General features: G+C 45.6%; 1 protein-coding gene across 1 annotated transcript in view; it reads left to right on the forward strand.

Moving 5' to 3' along the window:
• Positions 1 to 22,528, forward strand: part of FAF1 (Fas associated factor 1) — a 278,015-nt gene that overhangs the window by 13,459 nt on the left and 242,028 nt on the right. Inside the window, exon 2 of the mRNA XM_048498943.1 lies at positions 7,347 to 7,415. Within this exon, the coding sequence (XP_048354900.1) occupies positions 7,347 to 7,415 (69 nt within the window). The remainder of the gene's footprint in view (positions 1 to 7,346; positions 7,416 to 22,528) is intronic.

Genomic DNA, 22,528 nt, shown 5'->3' on the forward strand with positions numbered 1-22,528 from the left:
GCTCTTGCATTATTTTTAAAATTCCTACTTCTGCTTTGTTTTGGCTTTGTTCTTGTGGATGTTTTATTGTTTTAATTGTGTTTATTTCTCTCCATAAACTGCCTGAACACAGCTTTTGTCGATGGGTGGTATGAAAATACTTTAAATGTGTGATGTCTTTTCTAATGCACGCAATATATCTAAAAAAGTAAGTTCTTATTCACAAAAGCTCATGCCATATTCATTTTGTTAGTCTTTAAGAAGCCATGTGACTTTAAAAAATATTGTTGTAAGAAAACACAACCTGTCTTCTATTGAATTAGCATATGAATGTACACAGATAGGGTATTAGATCACCAAATCAAAAATTCTTTATAGCTTTTAAGAAGTATAATTACTACTTCATGTCCAGCAATGAAATCCTTGTGAGAATTTAAATATTTAGATACAGGTGTAAATTTTTTCAAATTAAGCAACTGGTTTGAATATGTGTTTAACATTTCCTGAATTTAAAACATGGAACTACAAGTTCAAGTAGAGTTGACAAGCAAAACGGGATATAAGATTGAAAAAAAGGTGAACTATATGAGTATTACGTTGACAAATATGAATTGTATGTTATTTCAAATGAAGTAAAAATTATTTGTAGGTGGAACAAGCTTCAGCTATCATTGCTGAAGAGAATTTCTGTGATGGGCCGCCCAATCCAAAGCCCGACTTCCAGGTTTCATCACTGCAGAGCTGAAGGGTTGCTGGCTGTTGGTGCTTTTCCCCCCTCCACCAGCAGGGGTGCCCCTTGCACTGGTGAAGGAGGCAATTGCATTGGCACACCCTCACGCTAGTTCCACTGGTCAGTGTGCTCTAAGATGAATGTTTTACCCAAAATATTTTTGTTTCAAACAATACTTGTATTACAGTGTTAGCAAATGATATTCCATTTAAACAATGGCATAAGGATATTTCACGTTTTGTTTGGCAAGGGAAAAAAACTTGGATTAAATATATCTTAAAAGAAGCAAAAGAAAGAAGTTACCTGAAATTATATTTTGCTATCTGTTGCCTGGTTGAAATAATGGTTTCTATTGAGAAACATAAGATTGGTGGAATTAAAGGGACATGATATGAGATTTGGATGGTATGCCTATTTATGGTATGACAAAGTTAAAGTCAGTAAGGATTTAAAAAATCATTTTATTAAATTAGCCTTTCTCAGAATATGGGAAAAATATAAACCTAGGTTGTGCCACAAAACACCATCATGGCTTTCTTCACAGGATGCCCTATACAGGCAAGAAATGATAGTTAAAATAGGTGACTAACATATCGTGACATACTAGACTTTTCTCAAGGGGATTGCAAAATTAAATTACGAGAAGATTTAGCAGCAGCAGGACATACCTGTTATTGGTTTTTTTAATGCACTATTAGAAAGATTTACAGCCCAGGAGTGGTGGTGGGGGGGACACACACCATCACGACTGAGGACAGCTCTGCGAAGGTGCTGCTGCACCATGTTCAAAGGGGCTTTGGGAGGTGTAGGGAGAAAGGAAATCAAAAAACCCTCTTTCTGCCCAAATCACCCCATTGGGGAAACAGGCTCATACTACACTTTTTGTGTATTATAAGTCTATGACTGCAGAGTAGGGTGTTCTTTGATTGGAAGCCAAGTGGAAAATGACTAAAATTGGATCCACCCCAGGAATGCCTCTGACCTGCCCCGCACTGCACCAGTGTCTGCTCAGATGCTGGCGTAGCTCCCTGTTGGTGCTCACTTCCAGGTTTGGCCACCATAAAACTGAGTGCTGCTCACATGCCAGCATCTTTTTTGTCCCCACTGGCATAGGTGCTCCTTGTGTCCGGTGGGAGGCGGTGGCAAACATGCTGATGCATCCCCCCACCTCAGCCAAATGCCAGTTTGCACCCCCCCCATCTGGATTGGGCCGTTAAACATATTAGAAGGTTCCAAGACTGATTTTGAAGTAATGCAATGTAGGAATGATGATCATGTTATTGCCAAAATGTATAAGCTTCTGTTAGAATTTGAGACAGAGGAAAGAGAAGTGAAAGATTGTATGAGAAATTGGGTTGGTAACTTTAGGTATAACTTACAAATGGATCAATGGGATATTATGTGGTTAAAGAGTCTCAAATTTACTTTAAGTACTAGTCTCAAAGAGAATTTCTACAAAATGATGTATCATTGGTATTTATCACCTGAAAAATTACCAAAGATGTTTTGAATGTATGCTGGAAACAATCATAAAGAATTGTTTTACCATTTATGGTGGACTCCATTTATGATGGAGATTTTTTGGGGGGTGTATTTCCTTAGCTACTCTTTGTTTAAAAAATCTTAATAAAAACTGTTTCAAAAGAGAAGAGTTCCTTGAATAACAGGCACACTGACGCAGAGCAAGTCTGCTTCATTGTAAAATATTTTCCCTTGCTGCTGCAAAAGGTACATGTTTGTGGATAGCACCAACTCAGTATGCTTTTTCCTGACTTCTGTTTTGTCTTATTTTCTAACAAAAAAAGTTGCGGTTGATCGTTATGAGAATTCCATGGCCAAAAGCAGTATAAATGCCTAGTACACATTTTCACTCCTAAATATGGTTTCATGAAGAACTGTTGTTTATTTATTTAGAACATTTCCATACTATCTTTCTACACACATATGGTCCCAAAGGTGGTGAACGTTCAAACATTTTAAGACTCTAATACAGTATGTATAAAATATTTAAAGCCATTTATAAAAATATATAAATACACACAACAACACAAGTGGGGGGAAGATCAATACCAGTTATTGGGGTATGTGTGCTGAGCAAAACAAAACAAAAAATGTTTTAAATGCAGGTGGAAGACAATGATAAAGGGGAACAGATGAGTCTCCCTCGGGAGGGAAATCCATAATTCTGATGCCACAACTGAGAAGGTCCTTTCTTAGGTTGCCTCTTCGCTATCATCAGGTGGCGGGGGCATCTGAAGCAGAACCTCCAAAAATGACTTGAGTGGATAGGTAGATTCATATGGGAGAAGGCTATATATCTGGCCCAAAGCTATATAGCACTTTAAAGGTCAATACCACCTCCATTAATTGAACTTGGAAGCAAATTGGAAGCCTGTGTGGCTGGAACAAGACTGGAGTTATATGGTCCCATTCCTATCAACATTCTGGCTGCAGTATTCTGTATCAACTGTAGCTTCTGGTTAGTCTACAGTGGCAATCCCACAAAGAAGCACATTGCAGTAATCTAATCTAGATGTTTCCAGGCCATGTACCACAGTGACAAGATCTTGCCCACTCAGGTAGTGCAGCTGGCTCACTAGCCAAAGTTGGCAAAAGGCACCCCAGGCCACCACTGCCACGTGTTTATCCCAAAAGAATGCAGGACTGCCAACTCTGGGTTGGGAGACTTGGGTCCAGCCAGTACCATTGTTAATAATGAAGGATATGGTTGCTAAACTCCAGGTGGGGCCTGGCCAAGTCACATTTATGTCATATCTGGCCCTCATAACAAATGAGTTCAACACCCCTGCAATAACATTATTGATTCCTTCCCTTTCCAACCCACCCTACAAAGACTTCACCACCAAAAAATCTCCAGGAATTTCCCAGCTTGGCATTGGTAACCTTAAGTGTGACTGAAGAGTACTGAACATATGTTTCTTTGGTGTAAATTAAATAGAGTGAGTCTGTTACTGAATAAATAACTTACTGTTGGCAGGAGCTTTCTAACTAGTGAAAAAGGAGCATGTGGTGGTAGGGAAATGCAAAGGAAGACTCTGTTTACTTCTAACACTGTTTAATGTAATTTGTTTTTCCCCTCCCTCTGGACTTCTGTGAGATAAAGATAGTGGCCTGCATGTGGTATCATATGTGGATTCTATTAATACACTTAACTAGATGGGAATTTTGGAAAAGTTATGGTGTGGCTTGGAACAAACTTAACCTTATGAGTGCTTGGCCTCCCTTCTGGTGGTTAAACAGACTTCCAGTCTTCTTGGTAGATTAGTTTTGGAGCAGATAATGTTTAGACTTCTGCTTTTTTGTTTTTATTGTAAACTACTTTTTCCTTGAACCTGGAGACTACAACTAGCTATGCTACAGAAAATGATGGTTCACCTGTCCCCTGTACAATAGATTTAATGTCCCTGTTAGAAGTAAAATATCTGGTACATAGAATTGAACATGGCATGGTACAAGGGACAGAAATGATGAATTTTAGTGTGTACTTGGTGAAGGGCCTTAGAGGGTTATTCTAACTGTGAAATGGCTATTCTCTCTATTAACCTCTTAATATGGACTGAAATATAGACAAAGATTGCAAATCAATTTTTTGCACAGTGACGAAGTCTGCAGAAAAGATAAATATGTTATCTTTTGTATCTGCATCACAGATCTTTCTTTCAACTGTTGCTTCTATTTAGTGAAAGATTTAGTAGAATGGAACCTACACTAAATCAATTTTGTGCCTGTTATAGATGTAGTCCCTAAGATGTTGAGGTAAAGGTGCAAACATTATTGACCCATGGGGCAACATTGTATCACAACATTTCCTAGGCAGACTATGTTTATGGAGTAGTTTGCCATTGCCTTCTGTAATGTGACCCAGTCACCTCTTACCAATACCCCACTCACTCAGCCACTGAAGGAATAAACAACAGAGCCTCTTTAAAAATGGAGGTAAACTCTGTTGAGGGGGCTTGGAGGTAACACAGACAGGCACTACCTCGTTCAGACTATCCAAAGACATGCTGACACTTTTGGTAACGTGAAAAACAGATTTTTAACTTTATTTTTGAGAGAAATGGTATTGCTTCTCAGATGGCACAGAGAGGTCTCATAAGCATGCGGTTTCATAAAGTTAGAGCTTTCTCTTCACAGATTTCTCAAGCAGTTTCATTGACACAGACTTGGTCACACATAGGTGGCCCACTGAGGGTACTTCTCCCTCTCACTAAAGCCTTCAGCTTTTTAAGCTACTAGTACACCTACTGTCCCATACTACCAGTTGGAGCTTAGAGGACTCTTGGCTCCCTAGCCTTCCTCTTACTGGTCCCTATTTGGGCTTCACTACCCCTCTGGACTTCACTCCCAGACTGGATGGAACTATATACTGACAGATACACTCTGTCTGGATACCGAGCTGCGGGTCACCTTCCACAGTCTCAGATCCCAATAAGCTTAGCAAAGCTTTACACTGCTCAAAGAGCTCTTGCTGACAAAGTCAGACTTCTCTTCAGATCAAGATCCACATGATGAAGATTCTAAGGCCGTTTCTGCACGGGCAATTCATGGCGGCCTGGAGAAGGTAAAAACACCGTCTCCAGGCCGCCATTGCATGGCGCGTACGCGCCCTCGGCGCCACCCGGCGGAAGGCCTGGGCTGGCGTTTTAGGCGCTTCCCCAGAGCCGCTCTTTTTTTGAAGCGCCCGGCGTAACGCTGCCGAGCAAGCGGCAGCGGCTTCATGCAGCCTCCCACCCGGCACTGCGCTGCCGGGCCTCCCGGCGTCGCTTGAGCCTGGGGACCATGGCCTGCGCCTGCTTCAGGGGGCGTGTCCCCAGGCCTCGGCGACGCGCCGGAGGCCAGGGGACAGGCCGGGTCGGCTGGGCGCCGGCGCTCCGCGGCGCCGGCTGCCCAGCTGCTTCAAGGACCGTCCATGCGGACGGTCCCAGCGTCTTCAGGTCGGCACGCAATGCGCCGACCTCGCCGTTTCCGCCGCCGTGCGGAAACGGCCTAAGTGTGTTACTCTGGCAGGCTTTCTCCTGTTTTTATATAACCAGCACTTCTAGCTCCCCCTACCTGAGGCTCTAGGCGAACTACGCCTCTACCAGCCAATCAGGTGGTATCTCCATATAAGGAGCGTGCTTTACACATTTGCTTGCTGTTGCTAAGGCCAGCTAATCTGCACCTTAACCAACACATTAACCCTTCATTGTGGGCTAATCCGTCACACCGTCCCCAGTCATCTACACTTTACTTTCAGCGAGCTGGGTACTCATTTTACTGACCTTGGAAGGATGGAAGACTGAGTCAGCCTTGAGCTGGCCACCAATCCTGGCTTCCATCAGGATTGGACTGAGGTCATGACCAGACCCTGGACTTCAGTACTGCAGCTTACCGCTCTGTGCCATAGGGCTCCTCTTATGATGTTTACTACTATAAATAGGTAGAAGCATTGGAAATTTATACTTAATACATATGTGATAGTTGGGACTGTGGGCTCGTACTCTTTTTGAAAATCAAGACTTGTGCCATTCAACTGCTCAACAGGAAAGGGGTGAGTGGGACCAGGGAAATAAAAATAACCTCTCTTTGCTTAACAACTCATTGATTCAATTGCTGATTTTTAAATAAAGGCAATGCACATGGATTTCCAACATTTAGATCATGGAAAGAACTGTGCATTCTATAATGGTTCCTTTTCCATCTAGGAATACTGTTGCAGACACTGTCTTCTATACGTGTGTCCTCTGTAATTGTATCTGGTTTAATGGGTTCAGTATAAGGAAAATGCATGGGAAGTGAGTATGATGATTTAGTCATACCGGCGTGACCCCTCAAATTCAGAAAGTTAGAATTATAGCAGGGGATCCCCAGTTTGATACCTATGGACAGGGCTTCTGATTGGGCAAAGGGGATGTGATTGGCTGTACAGTTGAAAATAACAATGTTTCAGTGGAAGCCACAGTGTTGGTTATATTCTTTAACGCACTCCTATTCCCAGTATACTGTATTTCTTAAAATTACTTCTCATGTCCTTTTGCTTTCTCTCTATCTCTCTGTGGTTCTTTACCTCCTGTAATGGCCATTTTGTAGTTGATTCCACCTCCTGTGGTAGCCATTTAATGGTAGTACCCACTGAGTTGTGTCAGAATTCCAGTGGTGCCCACAGACTTAAAAAAATTGGGGCCCTTGAGAGGCAGCCTGTATCCTTCATGTTATAAAAATCTATTCCCTATCCATCTGGGGTATTCAAGGTGGTGATTACAAACATTGTAATCTTGGTCAAAAAGCTATTTTTTCAGCCAGAACTTCTCTCAAAAAGCTATTTTTTTAGCCACAGTTTCTCTCAAAAACTTTGCATTTTAGAAGTACTTTATAAATGTTTAGCTACTTGTCATACTAGTTAATTTTTCAATCCATTAACATGAAGAATAAGTGGTTTGTACATACTTTCCTGCCTGCTATCAGCTGCCTAACATTTTTGGTTTTGTGAATTGAGTGGAAATTAAATTTAGTCTCCATTCTAGATAAAAAGAGGCTGCAATATTGCCAAATGCAACTATAAGCTATTTAATTTTCTGAAAGAATTAATAATTGTATAAATGCTTTAATTGAACCCTGTCCTCTTCATTTTTAGGCATGTACTGGTATAGAAAATATTGATGAAGCAATCACCTTACTTGAACAAAATAACTGGGATTTAGTGGTAAGTGTTTTATTTTTAACGGTAAGATAGAAAAAATATGCATATATTTGGAAAAGTTAGTGTTACTAATTGGAAATGTGAATGGTAATATGTTTTCCATTGTTTGCTGCTTTTGTGTAAGTGGTGTAGTGTTGATTACTTTTTAAAATTTGTATTTACTGATTATTTTAAATTAAACTACTTTGGGATAAGCCAAGCTGGGACAGCTACCATCTGCTGTCAGACTACCAGTATAGTCCTAAGCAGGTCCACTGAACAGCTTGTTGAAGTCTACTCAGTGAGTCTTACAGCAAGGTATGCTTTCTGCAGATTGTATTGGTAGGCGACAAAAGCGTCAAATTATAGAACCTTGAATCCATTCCTGGATCCTGTACAGAAGCACCCAGGCTGATCTCAGAGTTGGAGAGGGAGCCCAAAGGTGACATGTTTTGTTTCCTGTTGATGGGAATGAGAACATGTTATGGTGGAGTGGTCCATGAGGGAACATTCCATATTGTGCTGATTGTACTAGAACCGGTTGGCCCCAGTAAAGAAGTATGATGGTAGGAGATACATTCAGGAAAAGTACAGGAACTACTTGTGTCTATGCATCAGGCAAAAATTACAGCCCAATTCAGGCACTGGGGCAGCTGGGGACAGCGTTTCTGCTGTTCCACTGTGCTGCCTCCAGAGGGCTTCCAACCAGCAGTGAAAAGCTGAAAAACTCCAGCCTCCTAAATGCTTTCCTTAGGACTCAACGGAGTTACACTACCCAAGTCTGTTGACTGTGCCCAGTGGAAGCCGACTAGCGTTGACTCTGCCTCTGGGAACGCCCTCAGCTGCATCAGCCTCCACTTTAGGCCAGTGCAGCTGTGGAAGCGGTAGCTGCAAGCTGGTTAGGTGCCATGGAGCTTCACGGCATCTGCCTGCTTCCCTATTTGTCCTTTCAGCAGGTGTAAGTACTACTTACTCTGGCCAGGAGAACAAATACTTTGGCACAAGCCCCCGCCACCTCCTGTGGCCAATCTGCCCCCGCATCTGAATTGGACTGCCCTTCTAGTCTATTGAGGATGATGATAACAGAGTTACCGTGGAATGGATTGATAGTCTGACTTTATTTTACCTTATTATTATGTGTTGGAGCTCAGTTAGAGGACAGTTGCTAGACTGTAAAAAAAAAGGAGAGGGAGAGGAGGGGGAGAGGAGGGGGAGAGGGAGAGGGAGAGAGAGAGAGAGATCTGTTAGTTGCTCTCTGTACTAGAGCTCCTGCTGAGTTTCCTGGCACTTCATCTGTTACTTTGCGTAATTGTTGCAAGCTTGAACACTTAGCCTCAGGTCTTGCTGTGTAGACTGTATGCCATTTATAGTATGATACTGGTTTCTGGTACCGTATGTAGTCATAGATATAAAAATAAAACTAAACTATACATAAAAATGGCATCTATTTCCACATAAACAACCCAAAGGTTCTAACTGTATACAAAATAATAGTTAATGTTAACGCCAGGCTTCTCTGTCTCTAACTTTAAAGTGTGTTCACCGTCTTGAGGCATCTTTGTTTTGCTTGAGTTTTGGCTACATGTTGAATGACATGATGAATCTCGGTGTCTGACCCCGCATGTCCCAGTTTGGCCTCTGCGCTCGGTGGAGGCCAATCTTCTGGTGGTCCCCGGCCCCTCAATGATGTGGCTGGCCCCACTAGGGCCAGGGCTTTTACGGCCCTGCCCCCTGCCTGGTGGAACAGTCTCCCTCCAACTGTCCGGGCCCTGCGGGATCTTGGTGAATTCCGCAGGGCCTGTAAGACTGAGCTGTTCCTCTGGGCTTTTGGAGAAGCTGGCCGCTGATGGCGCCCCCTCTCTCCCACTTTTAATTTCTGCGACCCTTATTACATCTATGGGCCTCCTTGTCTCCCTCTTAAGAGAGGCTTTTTAGATTGTCTGGACACTATATTTTGTACGCTGTGTTTTAAATGGTTTTAATTATTTAATGTTTAGAGCCCTAGTTATATTGTATCTTGATTTCGATTTATGAGGGTGCACTATTGGTTAAGTTATGTTATGTAGGCAGGGCAGAACTGGGGAGATCTGATCTGAGATCCCCATTTTATGAAGTCAGAGGCATAGCTCCAAGGGGGCGGGGTGTGTGTGACGCATCGGGCATGCGCCCCTATGGGTGTGTGGCAAGGGCGTTCCAGGGGCGTGGCGGGGACGTTTCAGAGGCATGGTGGGGACGTTCCGGGGTGGGATGGGGGAGGAGGGTGCACCAGGCTCTGTATGAAGTTCATTGGGTGACTGTGGACCACTTATTTTCTCTGAGTCTAACGCTTTGACCCAGAATTAGAAATTCCTGGGGATTTGGGGATAGAGCCAAAGTTAGTGGGGTCTGGGGAAGATGGGAGGGACCATTTGTTCCAGGGGAACTGGTCTCTGTTTGCTGGAGATCAGTTACAATTCTGGGAGATCTCTAGGTTCTACCTGGAAGTTAGCAATCTTATGCACAGGTCTCTTTGGAAGAAGGCTGGGATAAAAACCATAAGTGTATTGTAAACGCTCTAAAAAAATCCTAAAACAAACGAGTCAGTGGTAAAACAATCAAACAGCAACTATAAAAGGTCAATAAATGAGTCAGAGTAGTGTCAGAACACTTATTTTAAAGTCAGGAACAATTGATTAAAGGCTAATAAAAAGCCAAGGGAGGGAAGAGAAAAGGAAATCAACCCTTAGGTGAAAAAAGCTTGCCTTTGTTGCGGAAACCCAAATATTGCCATCAGGTGAGCAGTTGTGGGAAAGGAGTTCTAGAACTGGGACACCCCTAAAACTGATCCTGTAGAAAGTGAGGACATATACCAGTGGTGGCGAACCTATGGCATGGGTGCCAGAGGGGCACTCAGAGCCCTCTCTGTGGGTACGCGTGCACAGAGTTCATTATGTGATAATAGGGTAATTATTTCAGGGAGATTATTAGCATTAAGCCTAAGACCTGTTTTGGGGAAAGCAGTGTAGGTAACCCTGTTAAGTGCTGTTAAACCCCACTGATTTTCATGGGAAGAACTAAAGCATGATCCTTTACCTGAGAATAAGCTCAGTTGTTGGCAATGGGGTTTGCTTCTGAGTAAACCCTCCTAGGGTCATGATTCACCCGTTCAAAGCATTGCACAGTTGCTTCAAAGCAAATCCACCGACTACCACCAAGCTTACTCCCAAGTAATGTGTGCCTTGGAGCCAACCGTTTTTTCTATACTAAAACCTCAGTATTCAGGTTAAATTGCCATGTTGGCACTTTGCAATAAATAAGTGGGCTTTGGGCTGCAGTATGGGCACTCGGTCTTGAAAAGGTTCGCCATCACTGATATATACAGCAGGGCCTCAGAGCATTTCAGAACCAAGGAACCACCACTGAAGACATTGTTTCTGGTTATCACCTGTTTCCTTCTGTTAGGTAGAAGCCCAAAGAGAAGGATTTGAGAAGGGGATTTTAACTGGAGGCCTGGGCAATGTAGGAAAAGAGGTGTGCAATTAAAACATATTTTCCTGTTTTCCTATGTAGTTGGGCCAATAAAAAGGCATGATCTTAATAACTGGGAATTGGTATGAATTTGGCTCTGAACTTTATGAGTTGGAGTGTTTTCAAAAGAAAAGATTTTTGCCATGTTGGGAAATAATCGGTTTCCCCATCTAGTTATTCCAGCGCGAGCGCGCGCGCGCGCACACACACACACACACGAAGCTGTAGTATTTCTACTATGCTCAAAATAGCGAGGCAGTTGGTAGAATTCAGTAAATGTGACAACTTTTAAAACTGACCTTCTGCTGTTGAAATTTGGCAAGTGGTTGCTGCTGTTATTTCAATATTATTTTTGGTACCTTAAGAACTATATAGTCAGAAAACAGAGCTTCTCATAATTTTTCAAAAAGCAGTGTATCATGCAAGGTATTCCTGTGGAGCTTCAACAGTGTACTGGTCATATAAGGATCATATTTCATATTGTCTGCTATACTTGTTTTCATTGTATTTATCTGTGATATGAAAGTTTAATATAAAACATTCAACTACTCATTTACAAGGATAATGTCCTTTCACCGTAGAAACACTGCAAGTGATCATGATTATATTAATTTTAAATGTGCTTTTAAAATGTGAACTTTGCTGTTTGCTGAACTGTCTGCCTTACTGCTATATTTAACTTCTTTATCCCTTTTGCTGGCAGTGGTTCAAAGCTGCTGTGTATTTGCAGTAAAGGCAGTGGTTTAGCGCACCTGTAAAATGTGATGTCTTACAGCTTCTCTTGTATGTTGGTTCTAAGGATCAGCAGACAAAAACTGCTCTGTGCGTTGTTTTTACAGTACTTTGGTTTCGTAATTTTAATAATTTTTATGGATAACCTAATAATAATATTAACTTCATTTTAAAATGGAAAAGTGGAGAGAATTCTTCGAGGCAGACATTCACCTTATGGAGGTCAGATAAATACATAAAGAAGGCACTGTTAAAGTCCTCCCACAGTTTTAAAAAATTGAATGAGCAAGTTTATAAGACTGAAAATCCGTGTAGGAAAACAGAAGCCTCTCCATTTTCCCTTCTAGCATTCCCAGGGGAGTGATGGCTATGTGTCCATGGTACTGTTCCTGAGAGTTTCATGTTGAAGCTTAACTTGATCTCTCGTATGCTATCTTATCTATTATATATATTTTTGCCCTCCACTTCCTGCAAAAAGCTCAGAGTGTCATACTTGGTTCTCCTGGATGGTGGGGGCCGTCTTGTGAGTATCTTGTGGGTTATTCACTGCTACTCGTCAACGAGGCAGGAAGAAGCTTTTGGTCACTTCCTGTAGTTGGTCGTGACCATCTTGACCTCAGTATCTCCCTGCCTTGTCAATGAGTGCAGCAAATTTGGCAGGCTCCTTTTAGCTTAAAAAATTCTGGCTTTTCTCTATCTTCCTTACCAGCTGTGTGTTCCTGTGTTCGTGTGAGTCTCGTCCTCCCCCCATGTGCGTGTTTGTCTGGTGCTGGGTCGCCCCCCCTTCGTTCTGGCCGTTCCCCTCCCTTCCTGCCAAAAACAACGCTGAGGGGAACGACATGGCCACAGCGCCATTTTCTCCACCCTCCACCCTTCTGGAGGGCTTCTGGAGATTGGTTGCGGAGAGCACACGGGCCACGACAAGACTTTCCTGCTCTCCTCTGCACAGCCGAGGGGCTGGGAGAGACGAGCCAGGCAATGCTTCCTCGACCAGCCTACGGGCCAGTTAGAGGTCTCCCTCCTGATCACCTTGTCGGTGCGGGGGAAGGCGCGCGCGCTCGGCTGGGCCTTCTTCCCGCCGCCCGCGCTCACCGACGGAGCGACTGGGGCGCCATCTGTAGCCAGCAGGGAGCGCTCTGCAGGCGGGCTCTTCAGGTTCGGGCACCCTCTCCACAGCTGCAGCCGCAGCGCAGGCCCTGGCTCAGCAGAGCCTCGTGGTGCAGCAAGCCGCAGACGCAATGCAACTGGATTATCTTCCTCAAGTCTCCACCGTGCAAGTAGCTGACAGAGGGGAGAGAGGGTTGGATTTGGCGGTGCCTGACACCTGGAGTCAGTTTTCTCCCCAGCAGCTAGTCACCCTTATGCACTCCTCCATCAGTGAGGAGGTTGATCAAAGAATGCAGGCTGTTCATCCCCACTCCAGGGGATCTCATTCACATCAGGGGTGTAGATCCCGCTCCAGATCTCCCAGGCATGGAAGATCAGACAGGGACTGGTTGGCCCTTCCCTATGGCTCGGACGAGAGCAGCTTGAACGAGGGGGAGCTGTATTCTGACTCTGATCATTTTTCTGATTCTGATACTCAGGTGCCTGAGACCTCTGATCAGAGTCACCGTCAATTTAATTTGGAACAGCTAGCCACACTATTGGCTAAGACCATTCCAAGCTCACTGTGAGTTTTATGGCAGGTGGGGATTTGAATCCAGGTCTGTTTAATATTAGTCAGATATTCTAGACAGTCTGTTAGGCTTCAGAATGTAAAGAATGCTAAGTATAGTACTGTTACCATAATGTCTTTCTGGGCTGTGGACACCACTCCTTTGTGAATCAAAATTTATGGAAGTAAATTCACAGACTGGCATCTGTACAACTGGAGACACAAAGCAATGTATACTCACTTTGCCATGCTTACTTAGTTCTATCCATCTAATTGAATGCATGTTTTCATACAGAATAAGTATTCCCATGTGGAGTTATGGGGTGTCACACACAATTAGAGCTTTTACCATGTGATAAATAGGTTTTGCTTTAAGAAAGGAAACTAAATGAAGATAATCCTTTTTACAAGAACATTCTGAATGAGACACGAAATTATCAGAGGATGTACATTCTACTACTACTGGATTTATTGGGATGCTATTTGAAAAATATACTGTGGGTTGGATCCAGAGGAACAGAGTTCAGCCTGTGCAGAAGAAATTTCTTTTCTCCTCCTTCCTGTTTCATCCCTTGTATTCCTGATGGAACTCTCCAGAATGTCAAGGGCTGTGGTTAATGGTTGATCCCCTTGGCATAGGGGATTGCCTTCGTTTGTCTGCTTTGTTCCTAAGTAGACATGCCTTTGATTGCTCAATGAACCTTCTGGATCCCAGCCCATGAGTCCCTTGATTAACTTGCATGCAGTAAATTGGGTGCCCTACATATATGCGCAAAACCTGTGCTGTTCTGTTCTTTAATGGCTACAATTCATGTTGATATGAATCTAGAAGAGAATTTCATATACCCATGGGAATTCTATAATATTTACTCACTCTTAAGGCATTTGTGTTACATATGTCACCACTAAAAGGCAAAGTATCACACTTAATATTTTAAAGAGCAGAGTCTAGAAGCACAGAAGCAATTTAGTCATATTGAATACAGTTATTCATACTGAGACTTGAACTTCAGGGAGGTGTGATCATCACCAACCACATTTAGTTTAGGAAGTTCTTGTGGGGCCCTTGTATATTGTGTATTGTGATTCTGTTCCAGCCCTGCCAAGTTCAACATAAGGTACTGAGTGCAGAATTCAATATCCTGATATGATACTGAAGTTCCATTAAGAGTTAAAAAAGCAATCTATTGGACCTGAAAGCTGCGAACATGTACTTTTGCGTCCAGTGAATCTGAGAAGCTGGCAGTGGGTGTTGAATAGAGTTTTTAGGGTTTTGGTTTCAAGTGTCCTGTGTAACACCTTGTCTGTTAAAGGCTAAAGTGTGGTGTCAGAAGTTGACAACTCTAATGCTCCTAGTTTCTCTCAGGCTGTTTCTGCACGGGTGGAAAACAGTGCCCCAGGGACGGTAAAAACAATGTCCCTTGTGCACTGTTCATACAGCTGTTCGTACAGCTGTTCATACTTGCTCCCCCCAAGCAGCGCGAAGACACCACTTTTGAAACTCGCTCCCTGGGCAAGTTTTTTCAAAAGTGGTGTTTTCACGCCAGCGTGGTGTGAAGCTCTCCGGCATGAGGGTGCTGCTCCGGCATGAGGGCTACCTCTCCTCCCTGCGCAGCTCTGGACGGCTGGAGGGACACGCCCACGCTGCCCTCCAACCCCCGGAGGTCGGAGGGCAGCATGGGTGTGTCTCTCCAGCCATCCAGAGCTGTGCAGGGAGGAGAGGTAGGTGAACGGGACAATCCACGAGTGGCTCCATGCGGAGCCGCCTCTGCGGGTCGCAGCAGCCTTGGTGCTGGCCGCACGAGACCGTGCGAACGGTCTCGTGCATCCACTGGCATGATTTATGCCAGGGGAGAGCTGTTTCTGCTGCCATGCAGAAATGACCCCAGAGACCTGGAGGTAATCTGTGACTTTTCTTTTCCCTAAGTCAACTAGTGTTAACTGAACACTACTGAACTAGCCTGGAGTGCATTATAGAGTTATTTCTGTAAGTCAACAACTGGAAGTATTGCTTGATTAGGTTAGACTGAAAGAGGGTGTATAAAATAAATAACAGCTGTGTATTTAGGTGGTAGTGGATATTTGGCCAGTTGCCCAGATGTGTTTGTTTAATTTGGCTTTGAATTTCTTCTTTTATTTTTATCCTCCATTTTTTCTCCAAAGTATAGTTAGAAAAGTATAACGCCAGTCTGCTTTTTTTGCAGCCTAACATTTTTTCTGTTTGGCATTAAATCGCCTATTACGTTATGTGCCATCTAGTATAGAGCATTATAACCAAGGTAAAATTGGTTAGAATTGGTGTCAGCGTTATAAAGGTAATGTAAGCAGCATGTGCAACCTTATCTAAATAGTAGTTGAAATTTCATTACTGTAGTAATGAACTCTTTTTACTTCTATTATCCTTGCACAGCTGCCAGCAAGAAATGTGGAGTTATCAAGCAAACGGGAGGCTAATAAATGTCAATTTCTTTTTATGAAGAAGCTACTCTATTTCTTGTAATAGAGAGTCCTTTGTACTCTTGGTCTGCACAGAAGACAGCACCTGAAAGTACAGAAGTGCTTGGCAGCCTGTAACTAAATCCTCCCTCCCCATTTAGCATTTCTCATCACAAATTCATATTTTTGGTATAAGGGGCTTGAGCCTCAGCTATGTGGATTTTATACTCTCACATAGTCAAGAATAAAATAGCTTCCAAACTTATTTGTATTAAAAGTTAGATTTCATTTAATTGCTCTAACAAATTAGAGGCTAAATATACATTTATACGGAGGACTCTTGGATGGTGGAAAAAGGGGACTGAATGGCATTCATAGTCTCTGGACTGTAGCATTTTTGCATTAGAAGGACAAATACGAGAGGCCTTAATATCAATGCCCAAGGCATTCTCTGATTTAGTATTTCTGCTTTGTTTTAAAATATCTGGTCTGATGGAAGAGTTCTGCAAAACCTGAAAGTTTTACACTGCTTTGTGTTATTTGGATTGAACCTAAGAAATGGCTTTTAAGGCAGTGGGAGGGAAGACGACTCCCTCAAACTATTGCATATTTTATGAGTGCTTTGCTAAAAACGCTTTTAAAAATTTTTCTGACAGAGGATATGGCACTCTATTGTCATTTCCCCAAATTAAGTACCTCAAATAGCATTTGCTTTGCAATGACACTGATTCAGAATTTTCCACACATTTCTTGTTCAGGCTGGCAAATAAATTCTTGGGGAGGACTACGGGGGTGTTCTGATAACGAGTTACTGCACATCAAGCCCAATGTCAGTAACATCACTTACAGTAGTTGTTAGGTGTAATACTTTTTCATATATTTTGCGTACAAGACTTTTGTTTTAATCCCTTGCTCTCAACACAGAGTTCTTAAAATGGCTTAGGGTCAAGTTCCATTTTTTCTGGAGATAGATAGAGATAAACAAGGGCATAGGAAAATACTGTTGAATTGATTTGCTTGTGCACTTGAGCAGTGTTAAATATTTTTGGAGATCCTTGAGACATGTATAGAAAAATGTACTGCAATATAGGCACAATGACTCCATACTTTAGCTGAATTTTAAAGAGGTTTGTAGCTTTTGTTTAATGAAAAATAAAATGGTGTGGATGTGGCTTTACAGTAGCATTTGCAAAGCAGGTATCATTTTTGAAGTCAGGTAAATGCTGATGGCAATAGATGTATGACTACGATGTTTTCATTCTATATATTTATATACTTATACATGATTATGAAACCATTGACAGAGTTCCTGAAAAGTTAAGGGCAAATACCACAACAAAAAGCTGAAGTAGACACACTTCCATGGAATGGGATATTACCAGTGAACTTGAACTGGATTGATTTGGACTATTATTTTAGACTAGCAGAGCAAGTATTCCCACAATGGGCTGAAGTGTTGGTGCCCTTCCCCTCTCAGGGCACTTACCTTTGCTGCTGGAAGGGAAGGGAAGAATAAGAGTTTGGATTTATACCCTACCTTTACCCCCTGAAAGGAGACTCAAGGTAGCTTACAAACTCCTTTCCCTTCCTCTCCCCACAACAGGTGCCTTGTGAGGTAGGTGGGACTGAGAGAGTTCGGAAGAACTGTGACTTGCCCAAGGTACCCAGCAGGAATGTAGGAGTGCAGAAACACATAAGCCTCCGCCATTCAGGTGGGGAATCAAACCTGGTTCTCCAGATTAGAATCCACCTGCTCTTAACCATTACACTGTACTGGCGGGATTGTGTGTGTTCTGCCAGGTCTTCTGTGGCCCGGCACTGCCTGTGGGGGGCAGATGGGGAAGGCGGGGGGAGGTTTCTGCTGGGCCTTCTGTGGTCCAGTGTTGCCTGTGGGGGCATCAAGGGAAGACCGGGAAGGGGGTAGGGTGGTCTGCCAGGCCTTCACTGGTCCAGTGCTGCTGCTTGGGGAGAGAGGGGAAGGCAAGGGGTGGAGAGAGGGCTTCTGAGGGCCTGCAAAGCAGCAGTGCCAAGGCCCCTGCTCTGTGGGCCAGGAAGAACTCAAATGTTCCAACAGTGACCCCTGCACCAATGGCAGAGCAGGACTCACTTTGTAAGTGGAGGGTTTGTTGTCGGGACATTCGATTTCTTAGCGTTTTATTGTTTAGTATAGATTTACTCTTTGCTTCCTCAACAGATTTGGTTTTTTGTACGATGATCTATGTATGATACATGGCTGTTATATCTAGTCCCTCTTTCTGACTGGATTCTCGCATGGGACATAGCATTTGTAGCTGCATTTGCAGGCTCACAGCTTATTGTTTTGGATTTTTGGATTGGACTTTATTGTCAGGTTTGCTTAGGCAGGTTAATTATGTACTGTTTGTATGTCACTGTTTGGGGTTAAATTTTGGTTAGCATTCTAGTGGATGCCGTGAGGCCGTCTCGTTCGGGTTTTCTCTGCTCTTGGTTAAGGAGGCAGGAACCAACTTTTGGCCACTCCCACTTGCGTCATAGCTCCCTCTACACCCCAGTATCTTCCTGCCTTGCTACGGGAGAGCAGGTTCCTCAGTAGGCTCCTTTGTTCTGACCGATTGTTTGTGAATTTTGAGTGCTTGTGATCGTCTTGTTCTGTTCCTGTCGTGTGATCGTTCGTCTACCATTCCCTTCCAAGTACTTGTTGTGTTTTCTCTGCGGTTGAAAGGGTGTTTGTGTGGCGAGGCCTACTTCCCACCAAAACGGACGCCGCCATCATGGCTGAGGGAATCAGCCGTTCCGCACCATTCTCCCCGCCCAGACAACTCTTCTCAAGATCAGCCGCCGAGAACACTCGGGCGGCAGCGAAGAGCGCCTCTTCCTCCTCGTACAGCCGTAGGGCTGGGAGAGAAGACGAGAGCGCAGGGACCCAGCGCAGCCGAGAGCTTGGCTGGTGGTCCCCGTCGAGGGAGCTCCCGCTCAGATGAGCGGGAGCCAGACAATCCTCCTCGGCAGAGCCCTGCCCGAACGCCCGCCGCAGGCCGCCTGGCATGCCCGCGGAGACCAGGAATTAGATGCAGCGAGATGGTACGCGGCCGCCACCACGCCCGCCCCTCCCAGCAACCCGCCTCCGCCTCCGTCGGCAGCCTCCAGACAGTGGAGGAGCACCACCAACGTCCTTATTGGCGTGCAGGCAAGAGGGAGAGGGGGAGGCGAGTTCAGCCATGTCCCCGGGCCGCCCTGGCGTTGAGTGGGCTAATTTCACCCCGGATAAGCTCATAGCCATAATGAAGGACTCCATTAGGGAGGAGGTGGGGCGCTATGGCTCCCAGGTTCCCTCCCAGCCGCAGAGGGCTCACTTGTACTCAGGGGCAGATCACGATCACCACGCAGGGCCAAGAGAGACAGACTCTGGCGCGACATTTCCCCATATTCAGACAGTAGCTTCGTCAGTGAGGGAGAGCTGGTTGACTCTGATCATTTCTCAGACACAGAGGTCCCTACAGCAGAGCCCAGCGAGCAGTCCCACAGGCTTTTTAAGGTGGAGGATGTCTCCTATCTTTTATCTAAAACCATCGCATCTTTGGAACTGCACGATTCCGCGGACGCGGAAGATCCCTCAGAGAAGAAAGCTAAGGCCATAAAGGGATGCCCCAAGGGTCTAGCCTCCAGTTTCCCCAAGGAGGAGGAGGGTGAAAAGTTTTTCCCGCTCCCCGAGTTATTCGAGAGGAAATTCAGAAAGGAGTGGACCACCCCAGCCTCAAACAAAGGGTTTCCCTCGGTATTCAAGAAAACTTACTTGATCCCCCCCCCCACCTTTCCTTCCTGACTAAGACCCCATTAGTGGATGGGCCGGTATCAGCCATACAGTCAGGGGGACTGGTTTACAGGGACGGGGAGGGTTTCATTAAAGACCCGCTGGATAAAAAGGCGGATCACCTTTTACCCAGGGTGCACGAAGGCTTGGCCATGTCCTCCAGGATCCTTGCACCCGCAGCCATGGTAGCCAGAGCCGCCATTGTCTGGCTCAACCGCCTTCTCGAGCGTATCCCACCAGAAGACCAGGGGATCAGGGAGGGAGCGGAGCGCGTGCTCCTGGCTGTTTCCTTCCTGGCTGATGCTACCCTAGATGCGTTCCTAACCTCCTCACGCACCATGGCTACCGCTTCAGTGGTCCGTCGCCTCCTTTGGCTCAAGCCTTGGCAGGCGGACACGCATTCCAAGATGGTGGTGTCCAGTTTTGATTTTGAGGCCGGCGTCTTGTTCGGCTCAGAGCTGGACCGCATCCTGGTTGACACAAAAGATAATAAAAAGACCATGCCCAAATACGTCCGGGCAGACAAATCCAAATTTACCCCTAGGCAGTCCTTTTGGTCCTACAGACCATCCTTTCGCCCAGGTAGAGACACCAGAAGGCAGCCCTGACACACACAATCCTCCTTTCGCAAGAGACAGGACTTTAGACAGAGCAGTAAGCCAGGCAAGGGCTTCCGCCAGGAATCTGGCGGAAACAAGGCATGACTGCCCGGATCTTCCCATAGGGGCCTGCTTGCTGGCCTTCAGTCCACGTTGGGAGGGGGGCCACGTGGACGCCTGGGTCAGGGAGGTAGTCTCCGCAGGATACTCCTTGGAATTCAAATCAAGGCCGAGAGATCGTTTCATTCCATCAACCGCCAGCCACAATCCCTCCAAGGCCCTCAAGTTGACAGTCGCAGTCCAACATCTACTAGGTATCAGGGCTATCCTACCAGTACCTCTGGAACAACAATTCAAGGGAGTCTACTCCCACTTTTTCATTGTTCCCAAGAAGAACGGGGAAGCCAGATCTATCCTCAACTTGAAACACATCAACGGGCACCTCAGGAGGTCCAAATTCCGGATGGAATCTCTCAGGTCTACCGTGGAGATGATCCAGCGCGGAGACTTCCTTACCTCTCTGGATTTGGCAGAAGCCTATCTGCACATTCCAATCCACAGGGCTCACCAGCGGTTCCTTCGTTTTGCCATAGACCAGCGGCACTTCCAATATGCAGTGTTGCCCTTCGGGCTGGCCACGGCCCCCAGGGTGTTCACAAAGGTGCTAGTCGCCCCAATTTCCCTCATCAGGAGCCGTGGCATTCATTTATACCCGTACTTGGACGACATCCTGATCCGTTCGAGATCAAGAGAGGCAGCGGTGAGGGATGTAGTCCTAGTACAACAGATTCTGGCCGAGCACGGCTTCATTGTCAATCAGGAGAAGAGCTCAACCCGCCCAGCCCAGACCATGGAACATCTGGGAGCCAAGATCAGCACTATCGACTGCAAGCTGTCGGTGCCAGACGACAAGGTCGCGAAGATTCGGCAGACAGTATCTCAGACCCTCAAGTGCAGACAGTGCAATCTTCTCCAACTAGCGAGTCTCTTAGGCCTCTTACTATCCACCATGGACATGGTCCAATGGGGCAGAGCCCACGCCAGGCCTCTTCAGTCCCTCTTAAGGCTGTTTGCCAAACAGATCATCCTCAGAAGGGACCGCCTGATTCGACTACCACCAGCTGTGAGGTTCAGCCTGAGATGGTGGCTTCGCCGGGAACACCTGACGGAGGGCAAAGTCTTCGCGATTCTGGATCCTCGACACGTATCCACGGACACCAGCCTATCCGGCTGGGGAGCAAAGCTAGGTCATCTCTACGTTCAGGGGACGTGGTCGGCCAGAATGCAATCTCTACCTATCAACGTGCTCGAGATCAGAGCCATATTCCTGGCTTTAAAACACTTCCAGAGGCAGCTCTGTCAAGCACACGTGATCATCCACACGGACAACATCTCAGCGAAGTGTTACCTGAACCATCAGGGCGGGTCAAGGTCATCGACCCTCCACAGGGAGGCATTCAAGATCCTCACATGGGCAGAGCTAAACCTGACTTCCATAAGGGCAGAGCAGATCAAGGGCCTTCTGAACACGGAGGCCGATTGGCTCAGCAGATCCAAGATCCGGGAGTCGGAGTGGAGTCTGAATCCAACCATCTTCCGTTCCATCAGCAAGAGGTTCGGACACCCAACGATAGACCTCTTCGCTTCTCCGGAAAACCGACAGCTCCCAGTCTTTCTTTCCAGATTCCACCACCCTCTGGCACTGGGGACCAACGCCCTGACGGCAGACTGGCCAGAAGGCCTTCTATACGCCTTTCCGCCCTTCCGGACCATTCCCAGGCTTCTACACCGGGTCCAGCGGGAGAGGAGGCTGCTGATTCTAGTAGCACCGCACTGGCCCCACAGGCCCTGGTTCTCCATCATCCAGGAACTGAGCATTTCCTCTCCCTTCCGTCTACCAGTGGCCCCGGATCTACTGTCACAAGGTCCCATCCTGCACCCAGATCCAGGGCGATACTGCTTGACCGCCTGGCTGTTGAGAGGTGCAGGCTGAAGGAGAGAGGCTACTCCGAGGAGGTAGTCAACACCATGCTAGCAGCACGGAGGAAGTCCACCATAAAGATCTACAATTCGTCCTGGAAGGCGTTCGTTAGATGGTGCAGGCGCAAGAGTTTGGACCCCGAACGGCCATCGCTTTCTGCTATCCTAAATTTCCTCCAGGAGGGCTACAAGGGCGGACTCAGGAGTGCCACACTTGGACGCCAGCTAGCGGCCCTGGCCACAGTCCTTCCAAAGGTGGGAGGGAGTCCCATCACTGTCCATCCAGACATCCAGAGATTCCTCAGAGGGGTTAAACTTTCCCAACCGCCAGTAGTCCATAGATTCCCCACATGGCGCTTACACACCGTCTTGGATGCGCTCACTAGGTCACCTTTCGAGCCTGTGCAGTCCATTCACCTTAGGTGGCTTAGAATGA

The sequence above is a fragment of the Sphaerodactylus townsendi genome, linkage group LG05 (assembly GCF_021028975.2).
Source record: "Sphaerodactylus townsendi isolate TG3544 linkage group LG05, MPM_Stown_v2.3, whole genome shotgun sequence".
In the NCBI taxonomy this organism is placed as follows: Eukaryota; Metazoa; Chordata; class Lepidosauria; order Squamata; family Sphaerodactylidae; genus Sphaerodactylus; species Sphaerodactylus townsendi.